This window comes from Acinonyx jubatus, chromosome B4 (genome assembly GCF_027475565.1).
Source record: "Acinonyx jubatus isolate Ajub_Pintada_27869175 chromosome B4, VMU_Ajub_asm_v1.0, whole genome shotgun sequence".
Classification (NCBI taxonomy): domain Eukaryota; kingdom Metazoa; phylum Chordata; class Mammalia; order Carnivora; family Felidae; genus Acinonyx; species Acinonyx jubatus.
Window position 1 is genome coordinate 54668011 of NC_069387.1, and position 24970 is coordinate 54692980.

General features: G+C 41.1%; 1 protein-coding gene across 2 annotated transcripts in view; it reads right to left on the reverse strand.

Annotated features, from left to right (window-relative positions):
- Nucleotides 1-22214, reverse strand: part of ST8SIA1 (ST8 alpha-N-acetyl-neuraminide alpha-2,8-sialyltransferase 1) — a 141173-nt gene extending 118959 nt beyond the window's left edge. For both annotated transcript variants that reach the window (XM_027035713.2, XM_027035712.2), the window contains exon 1: nt 21979-22214. In XM_027035713.2, coding sequence (XP_026891514.1) covers nt 21979-22214 — 236 coding nt within the window. The remainder of the gene's footprint in view (nt 1-21978) is intronic.
- Nucleotides 22215-24970: the final 2756 nt, after the last annotated feature.

The window sequence follows — 24970 nt, forward strand, 5'->3', positions numbered from 1 at the left end:
AAGGAAGGAAAGAAAATAGATGAGTATGAGCCCTGAAGTTAGTGACTCCTAAGTTTGCATACTGGCTCAGTCACTCTCTACCTTTCCAAGCTCCACTTTTCTTCATGTCAGTAACTTGCCCAAGACACAGAACCAGAAACTGAAGAGAAGATTCAACAGAAGAGAGACAGAGAAGAGGAAGGCAAAAGAAACCCAGTATTGAATTCATTGAGGAAACACTGAAATCATGCCCATTAAAGACTACAAGACGCAAGAAGTAAATACTAGAAAACAGAACAGATTATTGTTATGTGTAAGATACATAAATATGAAAGTGCATATTTGGAAAACCCAAGAGAACAAACTGGAAAAAAACACACTAAGAAACTTAAATAAGATGAGTTGCTATGAACAAAAATTAGTAATATTCCTATATATAAACAATAATCACAAAAATAATTCTGAAAACAAGATGCTTCTTGGTACAAAAATAGAAGCATCAAAAACAAAATATCTAGGAGTAATTGCAATAAGAAATGTGCAGAATACTATATGGATGGAACTAGAGGGTATTATGCTAAGTGAAATCAGCCAGAGAAAGACAAATATCATATGAAGAAAGACTTCACTCATATGTGGAATTTAAGATATAAAACAGATGATAAGGGAAGGGAAGCAAAAATAATATAAAAATAGGGAGGGGGACAAAACATAAGAGACTCTTAAGTACAGAGAACAAACTGAAGATTCCTGGAGGGGCTATGGGTAGGGGGATGGGTTAAATGGGTAAGGGGCATTAAGGAAGACACTTGTTGGGATGAACACTGGGTATTATACACAGGGGATGAATCACTGGAATCTACTCCTGAAATCATTACGGCACTATACGCTAACTAACTTGGATGTAAATAAATAAACAAATAAGTAAATAAAAGAAATGTGCAGAATCTAAAAGAAAAAACTATATACTCTGTTTAGGGAAATAAAATAAGGATTGAACATATAAGTAAATATATCTTGTTCTTGGATAGAAAGTTTTAATTTTGTAATAATGTATCAATTAATGAAATTCAAATAAAAATATCAACAGAAATCATTTTAACTTGAAGAGCAATCTCAATTGTTCCTAGGAGAAAAATATGAAAGAAGTACAAAGAAAACTCTGGCAAAAAAAAATGATTTATGAGATGTTAAAATATACCATAAAGCTACAGTAATTGACACAGTATGGCTGTAGAACAAAACTAATCAGATAAAGCTATGGAAGAAAAGTGGGATTTCCAAAACAGACCCAAACAGATAGGATTATCTAGAATGGATAAACTTGACATTTCAAATCGGTGGAAGGAGGTAAGATTTTTGTTTTTGTTGTTGGGTAATGAGGCTAGAACATATAGGGAAAATACTTGATCTCTACTTGATTATACTAAAATAAATCAAAGATAGGTCAGAAATTTTAACACACACACAAAAAAGCTAAATCATAAAAATACTAGATGAAAATACCTTGGGCTACAGGAATCATGACATAAAGGTTCAAAAGCCAAAAAAGAAAAAAAAACTGATGAAGTTGATTACCTGATTATTTTTAAAATTTCCACAGGAAAAAATTTTAAACATAAACATAAGTAATTCAAAAGACAAACTGGGAAAAATATGTGCAACAGATATGGCAAAGAGCTACAGTGTTTTAATAAAGACACATTGGGTTGAAACCCAAAAAGGATGAGATGAGCAAGTCAAGAAGAAAACAGGCAAAAGACCTAGAGGTACCCTTCATAGGAGAGGAAACTGTCAGGAATAATAATAAAAAAGTAAAATGAATCTCAGTCTCACAAATTAAAATTATAATTTTTCACCTATACATTAACAAAACATTTTAAGGTTAATTATACTCAGTACTGGAAAGGCCAGTAGGCTCTTAGTCACAAAACAGATGACTTCAAATAAAAGACAATTCATAAATATCAATTTAAAATTAAATGTGTTGCTTCATGACCCTGAAGTTTTCCCTTTAAGAAGCTATCCTGTAGAGATAATTGCAGAAGCAGAAAAACATACTTCCAGGATGTTTGTTAAGTCATTTTTCATTTAAAGAAAAGGAAAAAAAATATATGATGGTCAACCCTAAACTGGAATTTCATATTTTCTCCACATTTTTTAAATGAAATAATTTTACTTTGTACCACACATACTAAAGGAGGTATCCATTGACCCATATGTTGTGGGTAGGAAAAAGAGAATATTGTCACAAATGATTTTTATGTGATTTATTACTTAATAAATGTTAGTTATCTATTACTATCTAATAAATTACTCCAAAATTCAGCAGCTTCAAGCAACACTTACTTTTTAAAACAGTTTCTAAGGATCAGGAGTGTCTTAGCTAGGTGGTTCTGGCTCAGGGTCTGTCATAAACTTGTAGTCAGGCTGTTGATTGGGGGCTAGAGTCAACTAAAGCTGAACGATCCACTTCTCAGTTCATTGATGTGGTTGGTTATGGCCTTGGTTCCTTGTTGGCTATTGACCAAATACCTCAGTTCCTTACCACATGTTCCTTACCAGTGCCTTGCCTCAGTTCCATATATTGCCTGAGTGTCCTCACAACATGGCAGCAGGCCAGAACAAATGACCCAACAGAGAAAGAGAGCACCCAAAATGGAAGCCACCATCTTTATAATCTAATCTCAGAAGTGACATACCATCACTTCCACAGTATTCTATTCTATTCTAGAAGTCACTAAACCTAGCTTACACTCAAAGGGAAGAGGATGACACGTGAATACCAGGAGGTGGGGATTGTTAGGAGCCATATTAGAAGCTATCACTCTATGTAATACATACATGGAGTGTAACCAGATGTTTCTATAGATAAAGATATAAAAACTCATATGCAGGAGGGGAATTATATGCCCTGGTTTGTTTGAAATAGTCCTAGCTTATGCCTATTGTCCTGGAATAATGACAGTATCAAAACATTAACACTGTTTACCTATAGGGAATGGGATTGAGAAGACTTTTATGCTTGTTTAATATATACTTATATAAAGTTTCAATGTTGACAATAAAAACGCATTACCTTATAAAGAATTTTCAAAAAACAGAAATTAGACCTCTAGATTATTTTTCATAATAACTCAAAATATTGTCACATAAATTCCATTTCAGTGACAGTGACTAAGTTCAAAAGAAAAGTCTCTGGGGATTTCAGCAATGGAGAGAAAAGAAAGAATACTTCCTTTTTTAGGTGACACAGATAAGTCTCCACACAGTGGCTATTCCACTCCTGTTTCTCACAGTTGAATAGGTTTTAGTCCCCCCAACAACGGCATAGTTGATATGTTTCTTGGCATCCATCTCACAGATATAAATGGGAGATAACCAAGTAGGCTATGACAGCTAGACAGGAGAGCCAAAAAAGAAAAAAGAAAAAAAAATTCTACAATTAAGCCACTGGGATGAATCAGAGATGCCAGGTAGAGAGAAGAAGAAAGAAACACCTTGCCCATGACTTGAGCCCACTGCTTTATTTGCAGGATCCTTGAGGAGTAGAAAAAACAGTCTTGGATATTAACAATAGTCAAACAAAGCATTAATTCACCTTCATAAACTGAAATTTTCCTATTTGGGATTCTTTCCTTTGTATTAAGACACTGCAATATAAGGAGGCATCAGGCTTTAACCTGAAGCCCTGCATGTCAATGTTGGTGTGACTGCAAAGGGACAGTCTGGTGTAGTAAGAAGCCCTGGAGCCTTACTTAAAGCCCATGAGCCCAAGAGCCAGAAAGACCATTTCCTAACTGCATAATCTTTAGTGACGTCCTTGAGTTCTTTTTGTTTCCATTTCTCCATCAATAAAATAGGACTACTTCAGTCTTTTCAACAAATGGTGCTAGAACAACTGGACATCCACATGCAAAAAAAAAAAAAAAATTAATCTAGACACAGATCTTACACCCTTCACAAGAATTAACTCAAAATGGATCATAGACCTAAATGTAAAATACAGAAACTATAAAACTCCTAAAAGACAACATAGGAGAAAACCTAAATGACCTCAGGTATGGCAATGACATTTTAGATGCAATAGCAAAGGCACAATCTATGAAAGAACTAAGTGCTAAACTGGACTCCATTAAAATGTGTAACTTCTGCTCTATGAAAGACAATGTTAAGAGGATGAGAGGACAAGCCACAGACTGGGAGAAAATATCTGCAAAGACACAGGAGATAAAGGATTGTTATTCAAAATATACAAAGAACACTTAAAATTCAACAATAAGAAAACAAACAATCCAGTTTAAAAATGGCCCTCCCCCAAAAAAACCCCACCAAAATCATATATACAAAGAACAGAAGTGAGGGGTATGCAAAATGAGTGGACATGTTCAAAAGGTACAAACCTGCAGTCATAAAATAAATAAGTCTGGGGATGTGACATACAACACCATGACTGTAGTTCCTAATACTGCATTGTATGTTGAAAAGTTGCTAAGAGAGTAAATCTTAAAGGTTTCATTACAAGTAAAAAAAAAAAATTTTTTGTAACTGTGTGGTGACGGATATTAACTGGACTTAACCTTAGTGATCATTTTGCAAAATATACAAATATCAAATCATTATGTTGTACACCTGAAAATAATATAACATTGTATGTCAACTATATCTCATTTTATTTAAATTGGCTAAAGGCCTTAACAGACACCTCACCAGAGGGCAAATAAGCATATGAAAAGATGCTCCACATCATATGTCATCAGGGAAATGCAAATTAAAACAATAAGATACAACTACACATCTATTAGAATGGCCAGAATCCAGAACACTGACAACACTAAATGCTGGCAAGGAGCAACAAGAACTCTCATTCATTGCTGGTGGGAATGCAAAATGGTATGCTACTCTGGAAGACAGTTTGGCAATTGCTTACAAAATTAAACATACTGTTATCATACAATCCACAGTCATGCTCTATGGTATTTACCTAAAGGAGTTGAAAACATGTCCATAAAAAACATGCACACGCAGGTTCAGAGTAACTTTTTTTAAGTTTATTTATTTATTTTGAGAGAGAAAGAGGGAGAGAGAAAGTGAGCAGGGGAGGAGGAGAGAAGGAGAGAGAGAGAGAATCCCAAGCGGGCTCTGCACTGACACAGCCCAGATACAGGGTCAAACTCACAAACTATGAGACCATGAACTGAGCCAAAACCAAGAGTCGGGCACTTAATGGACTGAGCCACCCAGGTGCCCCCATAGTAGCTTTTTTTTAATCATAAATATCAGTGATTGCCTAACAGATACCACATATCAGAAACAGATCACAGAAAATATCACAGACAAGTGGAAGACTTTACCATCAATAGAATGTGAATTGCTTTTCCTTCCTTTTCTAAACCTTTTCCTTCACCTTCACCCTTTCCTTCTTCTCCCCCATTACTTATTTCCTTCCTCCTTCCTTTCCATACCTAATCTATTTCAATGATTCTTCTGAACCATCCATTGGAAGCACACATACAAAAGACTTGTCAGAAACTCTTGAGGCCTAGGGGTAGACATTCCTACTCTTTCTGTAAGGAATTCAGTTGGGCCAAGTATCACACCACTGACACAAAGATTATTACCATCTATTTTCCCTCCTCCAAGGAACCAACCTCAACTGTTTATTCAGCTATATATTCACTCAGACATGTATCCAGCTATTTAACATTTATTGAGTCAGTGTGCCAATGCTGTAAGTCTGTGGAGCCAAACCATTTGTGGTTGTTTTTGTAATTCATAACTTCCAAAACTTGGAAGCAACCAACACACCCTTCAGTAGTTGAATGGATAAAGAAACTGTGGTACATACAAACAATGGATTATTATTCATCACTAAAAAGAAGTAAGTTATCAAACCATGAGAAAACATGGAGGAAATATAAATGCTAAGAGAAAAAAAGCCAGTCTAAGAGAAAAAAGCCAATCTGAAAAGGCTACATACTATATGATGTTCTGGAAAAGGCAAAACCATGGCAACAGTAAAAAGATCAGTAGTTGCCAGAGTTGAGAGAGAAAGGAGGAATAAAAAGGTGGGGCACAGTGGATTTTTAGGGCAATGCAACCACTTTGTATGTTACTGTAATTATGGATACATGTCATTACACATTTGTTCAAACCCTCAGAATGAACAACACAAAGAAAGAGTGAACACTAAGATGAACTATAGACTTTGGGTGATTACAATGTGTCAATGTAGGTTCATCAAATGTATCAAAGGTAGCATTCTGGAGGAGGTGTTGATAATGGGGGTGGCCACGCATGCGTGGGACTAGGAGTATACAAGAAATCCCCATATCTTCTTCTTAATTTTTCTGTGAACCTAAAACTCCTCTAGAAAAATTAAGTCTTTAAAAAAAAGAAAAAAAAAAGACCCAACTTGCTCTTGAAGGCATATAAGGAGGAGGAAAGGAAACATGAGACAAGAAATGAGGGTGGCCTCTAGAAGCTGAGGCCAGCCTTCAATTAGCAGCTGGCCAGAAGACGGCCACCTCTGTCATACAATCCCAAGGAAGTGAATTCTGCCAATAAGCTGGATGACGAAGGAAATGGATCCTCTTCTAGAGCCTCCAGAAAGGAATGAAGCTTGCTTATACTTTGATTTTAACCCTCTGAGACTTATGGCAAACTTCAATCCTACAGAAATATAAGATAATAAATTTGTGTGGTTTTGGGGGGAAAGGATTATCTTACAGGGCTACTATCATGATGTTAACATACATAAAGTACTTAAAAGAGGGTCTGACACATAGAAAGCACTCATTAAATGCTAGCTGTCAGCACCACCTACAATCTAAATGGCCTTAAGGAAATAATTACTCACAGACTGATTCTTTGTAAAATCAGGATAATAATATCTCCCTCAGAGTATTTGTGAAGCTAAACGATAAGACTGTAAAATGCTTAAAATAGTGCCTGGCATATGGCAGATACAAAACAAATAACAACTGTACCATTAAAAATATCATCATTATTGCCTAAAAAAAATGGATCTGATTTTAAAATCCAGAGTTAGATGGACTGCTATATTGTACATGAAAGCATCTAGCATTGTACTTGCACATCATTGGTGCTTGACAAATGTTCATTAAATATGAACTTAAGTTTCCATAGTTCATCTCTATTCTAAAGCCCAGAGAATTGTTTTAGACTGCTTAAAAGTTACAAATCTTGAAATCTGATACACTAGGAGCAATCTCCTGGCTTCCTTATTGGTTCTTTCATTTTGTAACAGAATGTTCAGTGGGATTGTGTGCTGCAATCATAGTTGAAGTCCAAAACTTGAGACACAGCTGCTAAGAACCCCGCCTTGAGTTTAGAGGGCCACTGGAAACGTGGTCGTGGTCTGCCCCCTAGCAGAGTTTGGGTGGGGGGGGGTGGTGATTTGAATCCAGCCCCACCACCACAACCACACCCCAACCCTGGTCAACAGAGAGAGAAACTGGGAGTGAGAGGAATCTGTTGAGGAGTGGGGCTTCTCCCCTTTTCTAAAGAGGAGGAAGCACCCAAGAAAATCAAGACTGGGAGTACCTGACCATCCCCAGCTGGAGTCTGCTTAGCCAGCATACTGGGCATTCTGCCCCCCAAGCTTTCTGAGCAGAGAGAAAATGAAATGAGGAAGAATTGGCAGTAGAAGAGTGACTCTAAATGGCATGGTGACAATTGGAGACATTTGTGGCAAGACCCCAAAACCGGGGGTTGGAGGGTCTTGAGCGCCTTGTTTGTGATAAGAAACCTTGATCACCTGCTCAAGATGAAAGACCTGACCCAACCGAGCATTTCCCTATTTCTGGAGCCCACAGGGATCCTTTAAGAAACTGCATGATTGAATTTTGTGAGGACACGAAAACTTATCCAGGAAATAAGTAAAACAAAATATGAGCTTTTTCTTTCTTATCTGGGGATTATGGTCAGAAGCCAAAACTAAGACCAACATGTGCTAATTATTCTATGTTTTAGGTTCAGAAAACTGTCAGAAGTTGAAGCCAGCCACCTCTCTACAGGTTTTCTAAATGATACCAGACCAAGAAGCACACAGCTGACTCAAACTGGGGAAAGACCAGGAGAAAGGCACAAACTTGGGAGTATGGGCCATGTTTTTTCATGCCACTATTGCCTCTCCACCCTTGTGGATGTGCTTTCCCTCCCTGCCAACAAAGGAAGAAGAGGGGTGAGGAGCTCAAAAATAATCACTTGTAAAGATAATGAGAATATGCAATAAAGAGAAACAGGCATTTTACTCTTGAATTGATTACTGCACCCTTGCTCTCATGCTGTCCTCACCCTGCACTATTAGTGTGAAAATTAACAAAGGGAAACCTCACTACAATGGAGTCGAGGGGCCAGAAGGGGGAGCCCTCACACCATACTACTCTACCTCAGGAATTATCAACTACAGACCACCCTCCCCCTCCCCACCCCCCCACCCCCCACCCCCTATCCCCCCCCAAGCCCAAACAGAAGAATGATCAAGAGGGAAGAATCATCAATGACAGTCCCCAACAAGAAAAGATGTACATTGCATCTCTTACAAGAAATCAACTACCCTTGCAACTCAACCAATGAGAAATCATCATCACCCTGATTGCCTGCCTTTCTCCAATGGGCTTTCCTTCAGAACAACCCTCTCAACTTTCTCCTTCTCCATAAAATAATGTTCCTCTCCTTGGTTGGCCTAGCCTATGGTTTTAGCCACACCTTTCTTTCCCCAAATTGCAATTCTTCGTTATTCCTGAATAAACCCATTTTTGCTAGTAAAATAACTTTTATTTTTAAGATCAATGCTGGAGGGGCACCTGGGTGGCTCGGTTAGTTGAGCGCCTGACTTCAGCTCAGGTCATGATCTCACGGTTCGTGGGTTCAAGCCCCGCGTCAGGCTCTGTGCTGACAGCTCAGAGGCTGGAGTCTGCTTCAGATTCTGTGTCTCCCTCTCTCTCTGCCTCTCCCCATTCATGCTCTGTCTCTCTTTGTCTCAAAAATAAATAAAACATAAAAAAAATAAATTTAAAAAAAGATCAATGCTGGAAAAAAGGAAACAGAAATGGAAAGAGATGGTTAGGCTGAGAGGCGGTGGGCTGTAAAAATCCCTTTGGTGTGGCAAGAATGGGGAGCTGCTAGAGGATGGAGTGTTTACCAGTATTTCACCTATGAAGGCTGCACACCAGGTGAAGGAACCAGGCCAGTTTGCCCTTAGAAGAGATGTGGGCAGCCTGTCAGGGTTCACCTGAGAAGCCACAATAATCAACAGAAAAAGGACTGTGACTATTCATGTCCTCCCTGCCCAATGGGGAAGAGTGGGACTCTGCTTCAGAAAATGCCCTTCATGCTTCTACTACACCTGCTCCAGGTTCAGGAAAAGCCAAAGCAGGCAAAGATGGCAGACACAAGAGTTTTCATTGTGCTTTAAACTAAGCAAAACTGAGCTAAGTACCAGAATTGACTGTCCCAATAGTCAGGATGAATAAAAATTGATAAAATTTGGCCATGTTGGCCAAAGACTCATTAGAGCCAGCTAAGCGGAGCAGGGAGTGGGGTCAGGAGTTAGGCCTACCACGGCATGGTTGGAGCAGTTATTAGGAAAAAATAAAATGACCGTGTTTTTACCCCAAATTCTATTTCCAGCCCCTCCCCTTCCTGTCAAACTCCCTCTCTTCTTCTTTGTTATGGTAGGGTGGCTCCTTAGTCAAGATCAGTTGCTAACAAAGTGAACAATCCCCAGCCAAGTCAGCCAGCCTCATTCTCCCAGTAATTGAGTTTTGCTTTCCCCCATAGACTTGTGTATCTTTTAGCAATTTTTTAAAGGGCTTTTTCTCTCTTTACATGTCACATGCTGCATAGGTTAACCAGATTCAAAAGATATTATACAGATATTATAACTGTACAGAGGCCTCTGACCTCACAATCACGATGCAGGCCAAAGCCAGAGTGGATGAGAAGAGGGACTTTGGCCCAAATACAGACACAGCTAAATTCTGCAAGTGAAGTTAAACCTGGGCTTGTTTTTCCTCCATAAAAAGGAGTTGAGAGATTTTTTGGAGAATATCATTGTTCTTTCTATAATGTATGCTGTGTGCTTACACATTCTAGGAGGGGAAGGCCCCTGTCTTCCTGGCTAACTACTTTATTCTCAGCATCTAGCTGCAGTGCCAGGCATAAAGAAGGCACTAAATAGTTATTTGTTGAACAAAGGAATGAGTAAGGAGTTAATTAATGATTGGTAGTGAATATTGACAGCATGGAGTCTCAATATTAGGCAATAAATGAAACTCCTTTTAAAGGTATTCATACAGCCACCTACAGGCCTTGCAAGCAATCTAACGTTTTCATTCATAAAAGAAATACTGGTTAGACAGTAAAGAATGTGAGGAAGGATCAGAGACCAACGAATATAAACAAGACTCTGTCTCTGACCCTAAAGCACCAAAGCAACAGTATGTATAGCCGCTTCAAATAGGTGCAAGAGAGGAGAAGGACAGAGGACAGAGATGATTTAGTCCAATGTCAACACAATCGATTGCCAACACTCAACTTCCAAAACCAACCCAACAAAATATCATCATGGGGTTTTTGTGCCTTTTTACTGCACCCTTATTCCTCATATCCCAGGGGGATACAATCTGCTCCAATTTCAAGCCCAAGACTTTAATTTTAGTAAATAGGAAAATGACTCTTAAAATAAGTCATAACATCTGTTTTATTTTTTTATTTAAGACATCAATCCTTTTCCTTGAAATCTCTACCTCATCATAAGGAAAAATTAATTTTCCTTTCTCAATTATAGTTTTTAACTGCTTAAATCCTAGAAAAATAGTATAAATTGTCCCATAAAGGCATTTTTTAAACAAAAATGAAACACAGAGCTAGTTATCAACTGTATGGTCATGAAGAGAATAACTGTGATGGAGGAAGGCACATGTTCCAGTGCACTAAATGATTCCTCATAGAGCGGTCTCCATAGTGCTCGATGAGTGGACTGCCACCATTCATACCCGGTTCTATGGGAACCCTTCCTAGTTGCCTTCACCTCTTGAAAATTCCCTAAGGAGAACTGCATCACTAAATGTTCACAATCATTGTACGCTTTCTATTGATGCAATAACCGTCCACATTGAAATGGAGGAAAACTCAAATCTGCCCTTAGCCGAAGTTGAAGATTTTCTATGAACAACCAAAGAAGCCAGTTATAAGAATTGATGTCGGGGTGGTGGGGGGAAGTCAAGAAACTACTTTCAGAAATTTATACTAAGAAAATAAACATTAAATGTTTAAGATGTATACACAAGAATGTTCCTTACAGCATTATATACAAAGGTGAGAAATTGCAACAACATAAATATACAGCAACAGTGGATTAAATAAATCTTAACTATCCGAACAAAAGAAAATCTCAGCCATCAAAAAGAGATGCTGTAGCTCTACATATATTGCTATTTAAAAAATTCACAACACACTGTCAGATTCATTATATATTTTTTAATGTTTTTATTTATTTTTGAGAAAGAGAGACAGAGTCCAAGCTGGGGAGGAGCAGAGAGAGAGAGAGGGAGAGAACACAGAATCCAAAGCAGGCTCCAGGCTCCGAGCAGTCAGTACAGAGCCCAATGCAGGGCTTGAATCTACAAACCATGAGATCATGACCTGAACTGACGTTGGATGCTTAACCAACTGAGCCAACCAGGTACCCTCATTATATTCCTGTTTTATAAACACACAGAGAAGCATTGAATAGTCTAGGAAAATATACACGAAAATATTAGCAATGTGTGTCCCTAGGTGATTAAATGTCAATCACTTTTACAAATGAAAATATTGTTGCTTTTATCATTTAAATGTCAAACTTGAGAAAGCAGAACTGTTTAAAGAAGCTTTTTCATTTCACATGCTCAGGATTTACCAAATCTATATGAAGAAATATTTAAAGAAAAAATCTAATATGCAAATTTGATATCCTTGAAAAGGATCCTTTTGAAGAAAGTAATTTCTTCCGATATGGTAACATTTAAAAAGCTCACAGCAGGGGCGCCTGGGTGGTTCAGCTCCTTAAGTATCTGACTTGATTTCAGCTCAGGTCATGGCTCAGGTCATGACCTCACAGTTGTGAGGAGCCCACGTTGGGCTCCATGCCCAGCATGGCACCTGCTTAAAATTTTTGTCTCTCTGGAAGCACCTGGGTGGCTCAGTGGGTTGAGTGTCTGACTTCAGCTCAGGTCATGATCTCGCGGTTAGTGGGTTCGGGCCGCATTAGTGGGTTCGAGCCTTGCGTCAGGCTCTGTGCTGACCGCTCAGAACCTGGGGCGTGCTTTGGATTCTGTGTCCCCCTCTCTCTCTGCCTCTCAAAAATTAATAAACGTTAAAACAAATATATTTTTAATTAAAAAAAAATTTTCTCTCTCCATCTCTGTCCCTCCTCAGCGTGTGCATGAATTCTCTTTCCAAAAATTAATTAATTAATTTAAAAAATAAGAAACTCACAGTAAATAATGTTTGCCCAAAATGAAAATCATAAAGCAATTTTCTCACAAGCTTTTAATTATATGAGAAAATGTCAAAGATATAACACTGAGTGGATAAAGGGGAATATAAAACTAAATATACAAAGCATACACAATTATGTAATACACATATGCAAACAACTATGCACAAAAGAAACCGGGTTCATAATGAAGTACTTCTGAGGGAGGGAATTGTGAGTGGTTTTTTTTCTCCTTTTTACTACACTTAAAGTTTTTCTACAGTACGTATCTATTACTTCCAAAATCAGACAAATAAGGAACACTATAAGTTTTTTAAATAAGCACAGAGTACATAAAGTCCTGTATATATTTGCTGTACCAATAATTGAAATAAGTAATTTGTTCCCAAAAAGCCTGTTCTCATTACACTCACTTGGAAAGCTCTGGTACTCTGCTACGTAAGCCCTGAACAATAAAGAATGTGTAACTCTGAATTCACTGCAGCTTCCTCCTGGCACCTAATTAAAGGAGTGACACAGCTCCCCTGGTCTTGGCTGCTTCCCTTTCACACAATGCCATAGCTAGAAGACAGTCCAACAGAAAGGGAGAAAAATCAATCACTTTGAAACTCAGCATAAATATCTGAAACAGACCAACCACAACCCTTGGAACACCACATTACTCAATTTCTTACTAACTTGACTAATGACACTAGACCAGACTAAATTTTATAAAATCAGGAACCATGTCTTAACTTTAACCACTGTTTCTCAACACCAATGTGGTGCACAACAGGCATTTAGTAAATGTGGATGAGTGAATGAATGAATGAATGAATGAATAGGGGATTTATGGCTGGGCTCTGTGCTCTTCCTTAAAATTCTACTGGCCATGTTACAGCATCCTTAGCGCTAATTCTATGAAAGAAGACGCTGTGTCATAGGGTCACATTTCATTAGATATTCCATTACTGAAAGTGCAAGTAATAGGCATAAGATATGTCCCAGGAAGCAGCTTTTCTCATTATTATGGCTTAATAATTAGCAATAATTCAACACCTAATCCTCTTAAGGTAAGTACTGCCATCCACAGCTAAGGCTGAGAGAGGCCAGGTAAATTTTTCAAGGTCACAAAGCTAAGAAATAAATGACAGAACTAGGATCAAATCCTGATTCTCTGGGGCCCCAAAGTCTGGACTCTTTCTAGGTGGGAATAAGCATCCTGTCATCTCACCCAGGCAGGTGAGGAGGGTTATGGATTCTACACTCATTACTTCAATTATCCTCATAAACCTATGAAGTAGATGAGCACATCCTATACCACTTTTCAGATAACAAAACAAAGGGACAGAGAGGTTAAGCAGCTTGCACAAGGTCACACAACTCCTGATAGAGCCAAAATAGAATGAAGAACTAAAAAGTACTATAGTTTACTAGGAATCTATCAACTCAGAGAAAATGGATTAATTATACATAGTCAACATCATTTCCAAGATGACTTACAACTATGATGAGAAAAAAAAATTGTTTTTCAGAGTTCCTGCCTGAGCATTTTACAGTACGATAACCCTGCTTAACACCCACAGTCTGGACATTTAGATAAGAACTTAAGTTTAGAATTCCCGCCATAAGTTCCTGCTTTACTTTTTCCTGGGGAACCTTTAAAAATAACCACTTAGAGTTAAGCCCAGAAAATGTTAGTGACTTCTGTTCCAGCCACCTTACAAGTAACACGTGCTCGCTATCCTACTCAAAATCTCCGGCTCATTCATGCCCTGGGACAGAGGACTGCCCTTCCCCCAGCTCATTCTACCCCCTCCATTCTAGGATCTGGTCAATATTGTGACTCTACTTCCTTTGCGGGGGGGGGGGGGGGGGTTGAAACTGCATACTCAATCAAAATGACCCTGAATGGGTTTCCTTTTCCCAGAGTGGGAGCTGGGATGCCAAGGGAACTACCTGCTGCCCTCCGCCCCCCACATGGGTGGCTTGTACCTTCTCATTCAGTAGGTTAGAATCTGTATGTTCTTAATTCAATACACCAGCTCTGGCTTCCTAACCCAACTTTGTCAAAAGACAAACTGGCCACAGCCTACACTAACATATACAACTATTCAATTGATCCAACTAGCTCTCTAGATACTCTCTCTGAAATGAAGACTAATAGACTTCCAAGTTGCAAAAAAACACATCAGTTTGCAAGGCAGAGGACAAAAGCACAAATGTATCTAAATATTTAAAAGCTATAATAAAATCAACAGATAAAAAATATGTTCTATCCTCCTATCCTTTGCCCTGAACAAATATACCCGCATAACCAACTGGAATGCCAGGTGTAAATTTAGGCTTCTCAAACTCCAGCAAGTTTGATACTGGGACATGCAAACCCCCAGTCCCATTTCCAAGTTCCTTCCACAGCCTCTGCCTCCCACAAGGAGCTGCTCCTTGGCCATCCCTTGGGCCTAGGAGTGCACACAGCAATGGAAAAAGCCACCCTGAGGATGAGGGATGGAGAAACAACCCAAGCAGGCAGGTAGGCTGTGGAAGTGGGCTTCGGTCATTTGGGCAGGGAATTCCTGCCTCAAATGTAAATCACGGGGTCGACAAAGTCCCCCTCTGGCCTTGCCCCTTTGCAAAGGGCTGAGACCAAAGGAGGAACAGAGTGAGACCCCCGTGGCTCCTCCTGCCAGAGTCTAAGCGAGGCACTAGTGAGAACCCTAGCCAGCTCTCACATAAGCTTTCAATAGAGACAGCTACTTAAAGTAAGCTTCCCCAAAGGCATCCCCTCACTCCCCTCCTTTAACCAAGACCTAGACATCCACCAAAGTACAATTCATCCACTCCTTTTCCAGTAGCCAAAGTGTTTATGGTTTGCAGTTTCCAGATTTAGCTATTCGTTGCATGTTTTCTGGGATTTTTAAAAGTCCTATGAACTAGGTTGGTTTTGTTTCTCTAAAGCAGTAATTCTCACACAGGGGCAATTTCTCCCCCCAAGAGACATTTTGCTAAATCTGGAGACATATCTAGTTGTTTCATTTAGTGGACAGAGGCCATGGATGTTGCTATGTGCTCTGCAATGTACAGGACAGCCCTCTGCAACAAAGAATTATCTAGCCCAAAATGTGAGTAGTGCTGAGACTAGAAAACTCTACTCTAGAGTAAGAACTCTTTCAGAATAGAGAGGATGTCATTTCCTCCTTTGATCCCCACACAGCCAAGCAGAATATTGGACCTCATTAAGTATTTGTTAACTGACTGACTGATTAGCTACCGGGTCTCACACCTTGCTGAAACGTTCATTCACACAATAACTCAATGAAAATTAGTGAGCCAGGAACTGTGTTCAGCTCTAGGAATGCAAATATCAATGAGCAAGCAGAAATGGAAGACAAATAAACTGATACTTCTAATACAGCACCACTAAAATGCACCCTGTCACTACCAGATACTTGTATATCTATGTATTAATTATGTCTCCCCTCAGTAGCTCATAAGCTTCAAGAAAGTATTTCTTGAAATTCTTATAGTTCTATACCTATAGAACTATAGTTATAGTTCCAGCATCTTATATGGTAATAATGGTAGACACATCGTAGTAAATATTTTTTGAAAAATGAAAGAAATGCAATAATATGTACAAGGCATTTAAAAAAAAAACAGAAATGAGAAGCTTTTAACGCAACCTGGAGAGGAAAAAAGGAGCAAGAGAGGCTACCTTGATGAGAGCGGATATGGACTAAGCACTAATTATATGCCAAAAGCATTTTTCAATGCATTATCTATCCTAATGCTCACAGCAATTTTACAAGAAGCCACACTGTACAGATAAGGAAACGAACAGTGAGGGTGGACTTGCTCAGGAACACGGCAAATGGTGGAATCAGAATTTCAGCACAAAGGTCACTTTGGGACCTTTGCTGTTAACCAGTAAATGCACTGTCAAGAAGTGAGTAAGGATTGGCCAGATGAAGGACAAGGAGTTGTGGCCTTGAAGGAAAGGCATTCCAGTCAGAGTGAATGACACCAGTAAGATCAACATAGCCTGACTTGTTACAAGGAACCATACCCCTTACCAGCATTACTATACTATAAGAGGAACGTTGATGAAACATGATGTTGGAGAAGTAAGCATGGCCAGATCATAAGGGATATGGGTTGCAGTGCCCCATTTATCTAACATTGTCAGGGAACGAGCATAAGGCTTAGAGTCAGATAGCTCTGGGTTGGAAAACTGACCCATCATTTTGTGAATGGACCTATCTGAATCTGTGTTTCCTCATCCATAGCACAAAGAACATACAAATACCTACTTTGTAAAGTAGCTACGAGAACAAAAGATAAGAAATATAAGCCCTGAGAACTGGGCCTGGTATATTGTATGCATCCAGTCAGAGCTCATGATTTATTTTTGCTATTGCAAGTTATTGCTAATGACTTTTTTTCACATTTGTAAATCCACAACATAATTGAAGTTTATTTTAAGCACCAAAATTTATTAAACTATCTTTTTCTTTCTTTTTATTTTTAGTGTTTTATTTATTTTTGAGAGACAGAGACAGAGAGAGAGACTGAGAGAGACAGAGCCTGAGCAGGGGAGGGGCAGAGAGAGAGGGAGACACAGAATCCAAAGGAGGCTCCAGGCTTGAAGCTGTCAGTACAGAGCAGGACTTGAACTCACAAACCGTGAGATCATTACATGAGCCGAAGTTGGTGCCCCAAACTATTTTTTCTTAAACTACTTTTAAAGTGAATCCCAGGGCACCTGGGTGGCTCAGTCAGTTGAGTGTCCGACTTTGGCTAAGGTCATGATTTCATGGTTGGTAGGTTCAAGCCCCATGTTCGGTGTTGGGCTTTGCATTGACAGCATGAAACCTACTTCGGATTCTCTCTCTCTCTTTCTCTCTCTCTGCCCCTCTCCTGCTCACACACACATTCTCTCTCTTTCTCTCTTTCTCTTAAATATAAACATTAAAATTTTTTTTAAAAAATAAAGTGAATTCCATAAATGTCCCATTTAGCAAACATAAACCTTACATCCCATATATACAGATGGCTGTACCTGCCTCCCACCCCCTCCACCCCCAGTGCTGTTCTGTGGCCACCAGAGCAGCTGTAGAAATATCTGAAGCTTCTGGGATACACAGATTCAAAAATACAGACAGAAAAGTTGGCACACAAAGCTAGACGTGCTTAGAGTAGTATTTGGTTCAGAATTTGGGAAAGGAAAGAGGAACATCATGGCTTAGAGTAATGGTTAGCACCCAGTGAATATACAGAATGTTCAAGGCACATGCGTGTATTATCCTCTATCCCCCAATCCACCAGTAACAGCGATGTGCCAACTCTGCTCAGAGCTGACACATCCAATGCTCTTGGATACCGGATGTTTGTTCATTTTTCATAAACCACACCTTAAGCCCATTCAGAGATTGTGACCTGGCTTCCACCCACCTCCCAGTCTACCTTCCTACTACATTCTCTGTGGGAAAATTAATACCTTTTTATACAGGAAGCACAGCAAGCATTTCCACACCTCCTGCTTCGGCCTTTGCTGCTTCCCTGCCTAGAATATCCTTCTGCCCTCACCTCTTACTCTTACCCTATTTCACCATCCTTCAAGGCTTAGTGCAAACACCATCTCTTCTCTGATTTCCCTCCTTCCAGCAGAATTAAAAGCCATGTTTCCATGAACTTCCCCAGTACTTTGCTTGATTGTTATAACAACCATGTACAAACAGAGGTATGTGGCAAGCAGCATTCTAGGTACTTTCTAAATGCGACCATGTAATTTTCACTGCAAACTTGTAAGAAAGTATTACAAACCTATTTTACAATGGGGAGTCTGAAGCTCTTTAAGTTGAATTTACCAATGATCGAACAACCAAAAAGGAAATCAGCTGAAATTCCAACCACGTTCTTTCAGCTCCCGAATCCGTAAATTTTTCTCTCCACTGTGCTGCCTCTCTTTGATGTCCCTATGTCCAGTTGGTTAATTAATTATACACAAATATGCCTGTCCCTAGGATTATGGCAAATTCCTTGATGCCAGGGACATGGGCATGTTCCTCTTTATAAATGTGGATGATAATGTATCCATTTATACAAGATTGTTAGGAGAATTAAATGAGACAGTACATTTAAAGCACATTGCACAGTGCAATGCACATTATAAGCTCTTAATAATTTGTTGGTTTTACTGTTGTTGTCGTCGTTACCATGTCTGATGCCAAGGATAAAGTCTGTCACGTAAATTGTGAGCTGAAGTTTCTTTCTGAGAAGCAAATCAAGTGGGTAAGGCCCTGATGGAAGAGACAAATGCCACTTTGGCTACTACTTGGCTACTCATCCTGAAGCAACAAGAGTTGCAAAGAAAGTCTCCAATATTTCTATGATAGGGCCAATTGATCCCTTAAACTTTCTGTTACCATGTGGAGGTTACAAAAACGTCCCATCTAGTTCAAAACTCTTGCAGCTTTGTTACTTTCTTCCTGCCTTGACCTATGCGATCTGCCAAGGTTCCCCCCCACCCCCACCCGCTAAGAAGTCATACTTGAAGTCTGAGCCAAGAGAAGAAAATCACAAAAGTAAATGAAAGCGCAGAGGACAAAATGTAATGTGAAATTCTAATGCTTAATGAAATGCTCTAATTAGAGCATAATGAAACACTTTCCTTTGTCCTCATAGCATTTAACAGAACTTTAAATCATCCTATTGCTTTACTCATTCGTTTTTGTCAATCAACCCCTAGTAGGAGGTAAGCTGTCTCAGAGAAAGCAATCCTGTTCACTGCTATCCTCCAGGGCCTGATATCTGGTGCACAGTAGTCATTCATTAAATGTTGGTCAACTGACTGATTGCAATGATTTGTATGTATGTATATATGATGTATATATGAATATGTGTATGACTTTATACATATACATAACATCATTCCACGGTTCATAAATAAATATACTATCTCCATACTTAAGTGCATACAGTACATTTGTGTACATATATTTCTATCCATGCAGAAGATGTTTTAGACTGGAAAACACAGACACCTGTTTGCAAAAATTGTGTCCTCTTAACATCATAAAGGCCTCTGGCTTACCTATCTAATATTTTAAAAACATACAGTACTGCCCACATACTAACCACCCATTTTTTTAATGGATTTTATTAAGCATGCAGAGTACAAAAAAATTTTTGACCTAACAAACCAGGATACCTTTATCTTTCAAAACTCCTTGTCCCTAATTATTAGCTTCAGTGTAAAGAAGAGGGCAGTAGGAGCAAAATATTGACCAGTAATGTTTCTCTGCAAATTTGGCAGGTGAAACGCTTCAAATTCTTATGAGCTTCCCAGCAGTCTTTATTTAACTTGTAACATATACAAAAAGGTGTAATTCATGACAATTATAATAATTCCATTGACTGGGTAAATGTGCGTCAGGTTTTTTTTTATTTAAACCTATACCAACCCTGCAGAGTAAATGTTATTATCCCCTTTTATAAATAAGGAAACTAAGACTCAAAGAGAGCAGCTTGCCAAGGATACTCTGCTGCTTATCTATCTAGTCATGGCATACTCAGTCTAGAAATTCTACTAGTCTAGAATTCTACTCCAAAGCCCAAACTCTTTTCAATAAGCAACGGGGCCTCTTACACAGTTTTACAGACATTCATCTTGAGGGATATGTGGTAAAGCAGTTTTTTACAGTGTATGGACTTCAATTAGTAATTCTCAGCACACAGAGGCTAGACTCAATGACAGCTAAACACACTGATTACCCCAGGCTACTGACAGCAAGGGACAAATGCGTCTCAGAAACGATCAGCCTGTGTTTCTCAGAATATGAAGCATTTTCCACTTGAGTATGTCCTGCAAAAGAAATGTATTCTCTAAAAGAGCTTCATTATTCCTCCTCCTATCCAAAAAAATGGACTCTTTCATTGCAAACCAATGGGAAGTTCTTAACTCATTTCCTTATATTTCTTGGAATGAAAGTGCTTTCTGTCTTTGGAGAAAAGAGTTGCCGGATGCTATACCCTTTGGGTGCCTTTGAGTCGAACAATCAATACTGTGAAGGCAAGAGAAAATTAGCCCTTATAAACTTTTCAGGGGTGTAAGGTTATTTTTAAACTTAATGATAGCTGAATTCTAAAGAGAGGGAAGGAAAGTCTTCCCTCCCAGTTTAAAGAATTCAGCTGCCTTCCTCTAAAAGAATTGGCTATTATCTCTTTGACCTTCTTTCCAGAAGCAGGCCAGAGAAGAAAGAAACCATATGTTTAAAAAGTTTTTTGAAATTTATAGATGTTTCTGAACATTTGTAACCAACGGTAGTGAAAATGTTTCAGTTGGCTCTAGGCTGCCCATATACTGCTTTGGAAAAATCTTAGGCAGGTCAAAGGAAAGTACTCTCCAGCCAGACCACTACACTCTCAGGAAGAGCTTCAGCCTTCTCAGCCCTGGGGGCTGAAGGGGAAAGGGGCTCTTGACAGTGGTGTGTCCCCTCAACACACCCAGAAATGTGGAGAGGAAGAGGAAGCCGCACTGCCTTCCCTCCAATCTAACTACACAACCCCTGCTGCCAAGGACTTATTTTTAGACACTTCAGCTGAAATTCCCAGAAAGGAAGGGAAACTACAACCTCTGAGCGATCTTCAGAGTTCTGATTTCCAACCTGGCTTGCATTTTTTTTGTTTGTTTTCTGACTTCAAGTCTCTACCTAACGCCCAACTCCCATCCTCCAGAAGGCATCCACAAGATGTCTAAGTCACAAGAAAAAGAAAAAAAAAAAAAATAGAGCTGAGAGCTGTAGAGCCTTATGTGATGAAAATTCCAGCTCCCACACATCAAAGGGACATGACCTTGGGGAAGTAACTCCTCCTTCTGAAGACTCAGTTTGTGGTTTGTAAGATGGGAATAATAATATCTGTTATTAGAAAGTTGTTGAGGTTTCAATAAAAATTGCACAGTACCCAGCTCTTAATAGGGCATCAGTAAGGGCTCTCTGTTTTGTCACTGGCACACTGCACAAAGCAGCGGGATCCTGGCTAGGTGTCCATGTTTTTCCTGCCCAAGATTTGTCCATCACTCCCTCATTAGTGATTTGTTACCAACCACTCACCTAACCTCAGGAAGATGCCTCTTAGCTGCTTCTAGTTATCTATAGTTTCAAACATCTGCAGCGCCCAAGAGCTAAATTCTCATTAAGTACAAAGGACAAAGTTAGCCTGGATTCTCCTTCCCACCAGTTATCTGCAAATCGTTGACTATAACTCAGGCTGGGGAAGAAACGCTTCAGGCTTTACATGGGCAAAGCAGGTGTCTGCACATCTCTTGGGGTCAGGGGTGTAAGGACCCCTGACTAAAGTCTTCAGGTTTAGAAATGGCAAAGAAAGGAGGTAGGATAAGAAGGACTGGATGAAAGAGTTGCCTCTGCAAGGCACTCCTAGCCAGTGACCCTGTCCTCGGCGCACCGGGAGTAAAGGACACGAGCGGGGAGGAGCTGCAAGGGGAGGAGTACCTGAAGACTCTCGCTGCTGTCTGGTTCCTTCTCCACGCCGTGCCCTGTTGCAGCACCCCTTGTACGATCTCCTTCTCGTTGGGCAGTCGGTAGACTGGGAAGACGTAGAGCCAACAGAGGACCACGACGCAAAGGGCACTGGCTCCCACCGGCAGCCGGGTCCTCGGGAACTTCCACGCCAGTACTGCCATGGCCCCTCTGGACGTGTGTCGCCGGGCCCGCCCGCAGGGGCTCATCGCAGCCCCGGGGTCCCGAGGGGGCGGCTTCAGCACAGCGTTAGGCAAAGTGGCAGCGGAGGGTCCCCCCACCGCCGGCCCCCCATGCACACACACCTTCCGCTTTCTGGCTTGCACTGGCACGCACGTTTCTTCGGCCCCCACGGCCCCACAGGTCAGCGCAAGGATTTTTTTAAATGCAACTTTTTCAATGGTTTCTTTCTAGGGGAAGTGGCCGGGGGGCGAATCACGAGCTACGGTCATGGTCGCTTCCCCTGCAGAAGGCGGGCGCTGGGGTCTCGGAGAGCGCAGAGAGCGGCCGCGGCGAGTCGCTCCCGCCGGTTCTGCAGCATCACTGTCGCCCTCGGCGCGGGTCCGGGGAGAGGCTCGGCTCCCTCCCAGACTACTGGCCCGCGTCGTCCGCTTCTGAGAGATGCTCTGGCGCCCTTCGCCGCCTCTCCCCGCCTCCCGTGCTGCTTCACCGCCAGGCACCCCCCAGACACGCTCCCCGCGCCGCGCCAAGTCCTTGGAAATTTCCACCGCGGCCCGGGACCGCTATCCTGCCCCGGGCTTCTCCGCCTTGCCCGCCAGGACCCTCGCTCCCCACCCCTCCCGGAGAAGAAAAGAACTCGCTCTCATCAGTTAATTCAGCGGCGCGCCGCAGCCTTCCGCTGCGCCCCGGACTTCGCAGACAAACGCCCGGGGATTGGTGGAAATCAAGGTCTCCCCCGCCCTCCCCCACCCGCAAATTTGCCTCCTTCGACCCGTTCAGATCCGCGACGCTCGCCTGGAGCGCGCGCCTCTCCCTCCCTCCCTTGTTCTCTGGAGATAGAGGCAAACAATAAAAAATAACCTCCCACTCCCAATGTATGTATATATTTGAGTGTGGCAGAGACTGGCTGATAACCTGACCCTTCTGCACGCGGCCGGCGCGCCGGGGCTATCACTCCGCCACCGTCACCCTAGTCTCTCTACAACCGGTTGGTTATTAACCCGCAGTGAGGCGCGAGGAGGCCGGCGGAGATTTATTCCTTCCTGGGCCCCCACCCCCATTACCCGATTCCGGCGCCCCGGCTCCAGCCGGCGCACGCGCGCGCGCGCACACACACACACACACACGCACACACTCAGATACACTCACTCCGATGCTCACGGACCCGCACGCGCGCGCACGGGGAGGTGCGTGCACACCGGGATCCTCCGCCTCGACTCCGCCCTGCAGGGAAAGGCAATGCTGCATCCAGATGTGCAGGCAGCTGGTGCCCAAGCTCGCAGACCTCGGGACTTGATAATGCCTCGGAGGCGCGTTCATCTCCTCTGCCATTTAGATTAAAGGGCCGTTTGTTCTTAGACCTCTTCCTCTCTCCACCCATAAGCTAATCGCAAGCCCGACCTTGGACAAGCGCCACTAGCTGAGGGACCCACGGTTAGCCATTTCAGCTCGCCTTGGCGGCCGACGCACAGCTCGGGTACCTCCTAGCGGTTGCCGATTCCATTTGCTTAGGCATCTCATCAAGCAGAAAGTGTGCAGGGACAAAGAAACCCAGCAGCCTACTAACCGGGTCAGCTTAGTCATCAGGAAACCAGAATCTAGGGCTAAAGCACCGTTTGCTCAGCTGACCAGGTTGCAGCACCCCAGCACAATCTCCAGGGCTGCTAAGTGACCCGGTATCTTTCTCCAGCATCTTTCTCCACTGAGAGCTGAAAGTTGAGAAGTTGATGTAAAGTTATTTACCAAAAATGACCAAACAACCACTATAGTCTCAATATTCCAACACGACTAAGGCCTCTTAGGAGAATTACCCTCCACGACCGGGCATACCCCAGGAATCTCTGTTATTTAGGTAAATCATTAGCGACGGGAGCTACGAAATTCCAACGTTATATCTTACCATAGTGGAGCCTAATAAAGATTGTTTGAAATGAAGATCACCTGAAGTCCTGCAAAGTAACCAACCCACCTTCTTCTGTTCTGAAAAGGCGAGGGATCTTTCCCAGAGTTGCCGTAACTATGGATAAATCACTTGCCGTCTTTTTTCCTACAATGTAAATAGAACACAACCAATCCCAAGTAAAAGAGATACTTGCAGAGCAAATAGCAAATAAATAAGCCAACTACCCAAACTAAGACACTGCAGTTATGAAGGGGCTATGTAAATGTTTCCTCATTCAACATCATGGAAATGCATCAAAGTTCTGTCATATTGAGAGACTTCTGTGATGCAATGTGCTCTTTTTCCTTCTTCTGAAAACCAAGATTCTCTTACCTTTGTTGTCTCTTGCCTAACCCTACAATCCAACCTCATTCCCTGTTTTTCCTTAACATGACCACCAAATCTAGACAGGCTTAGCCCTCACCCTTCCAAGTCACACAGGGATCACTTCAGCACTGTATTGTAGGGTCCACCTCCTTCTTGCATGGGATGTCTTTTTTCTCCTTTCATACAAATCCAATGCATCATTAAAAGCCAACCGAAATGGCTAAAAATTTTGCCCTCAATATGTGTTCCCAGACCACCTAAAATATACACTTCCTGGGATAGGAATTCAGTAAATGTTTGTGGCTTCTTCTCCTATTCCCTTTGACCTACTGCTCTGAACATCTATAGTATTTGCTGGCTCCAAAAAGTAATAAGACATTTAGATATGTTGTACCACTAGCATTTTTCATATGTAACTTTGTCCCAACAACTGGGCAGTAAGAGTATTTGGCCTTGTATATCAAACGATAAGCCTGTGCTCTTGATCCAAATGACTTTTAGTAGGTAGCTTATGTA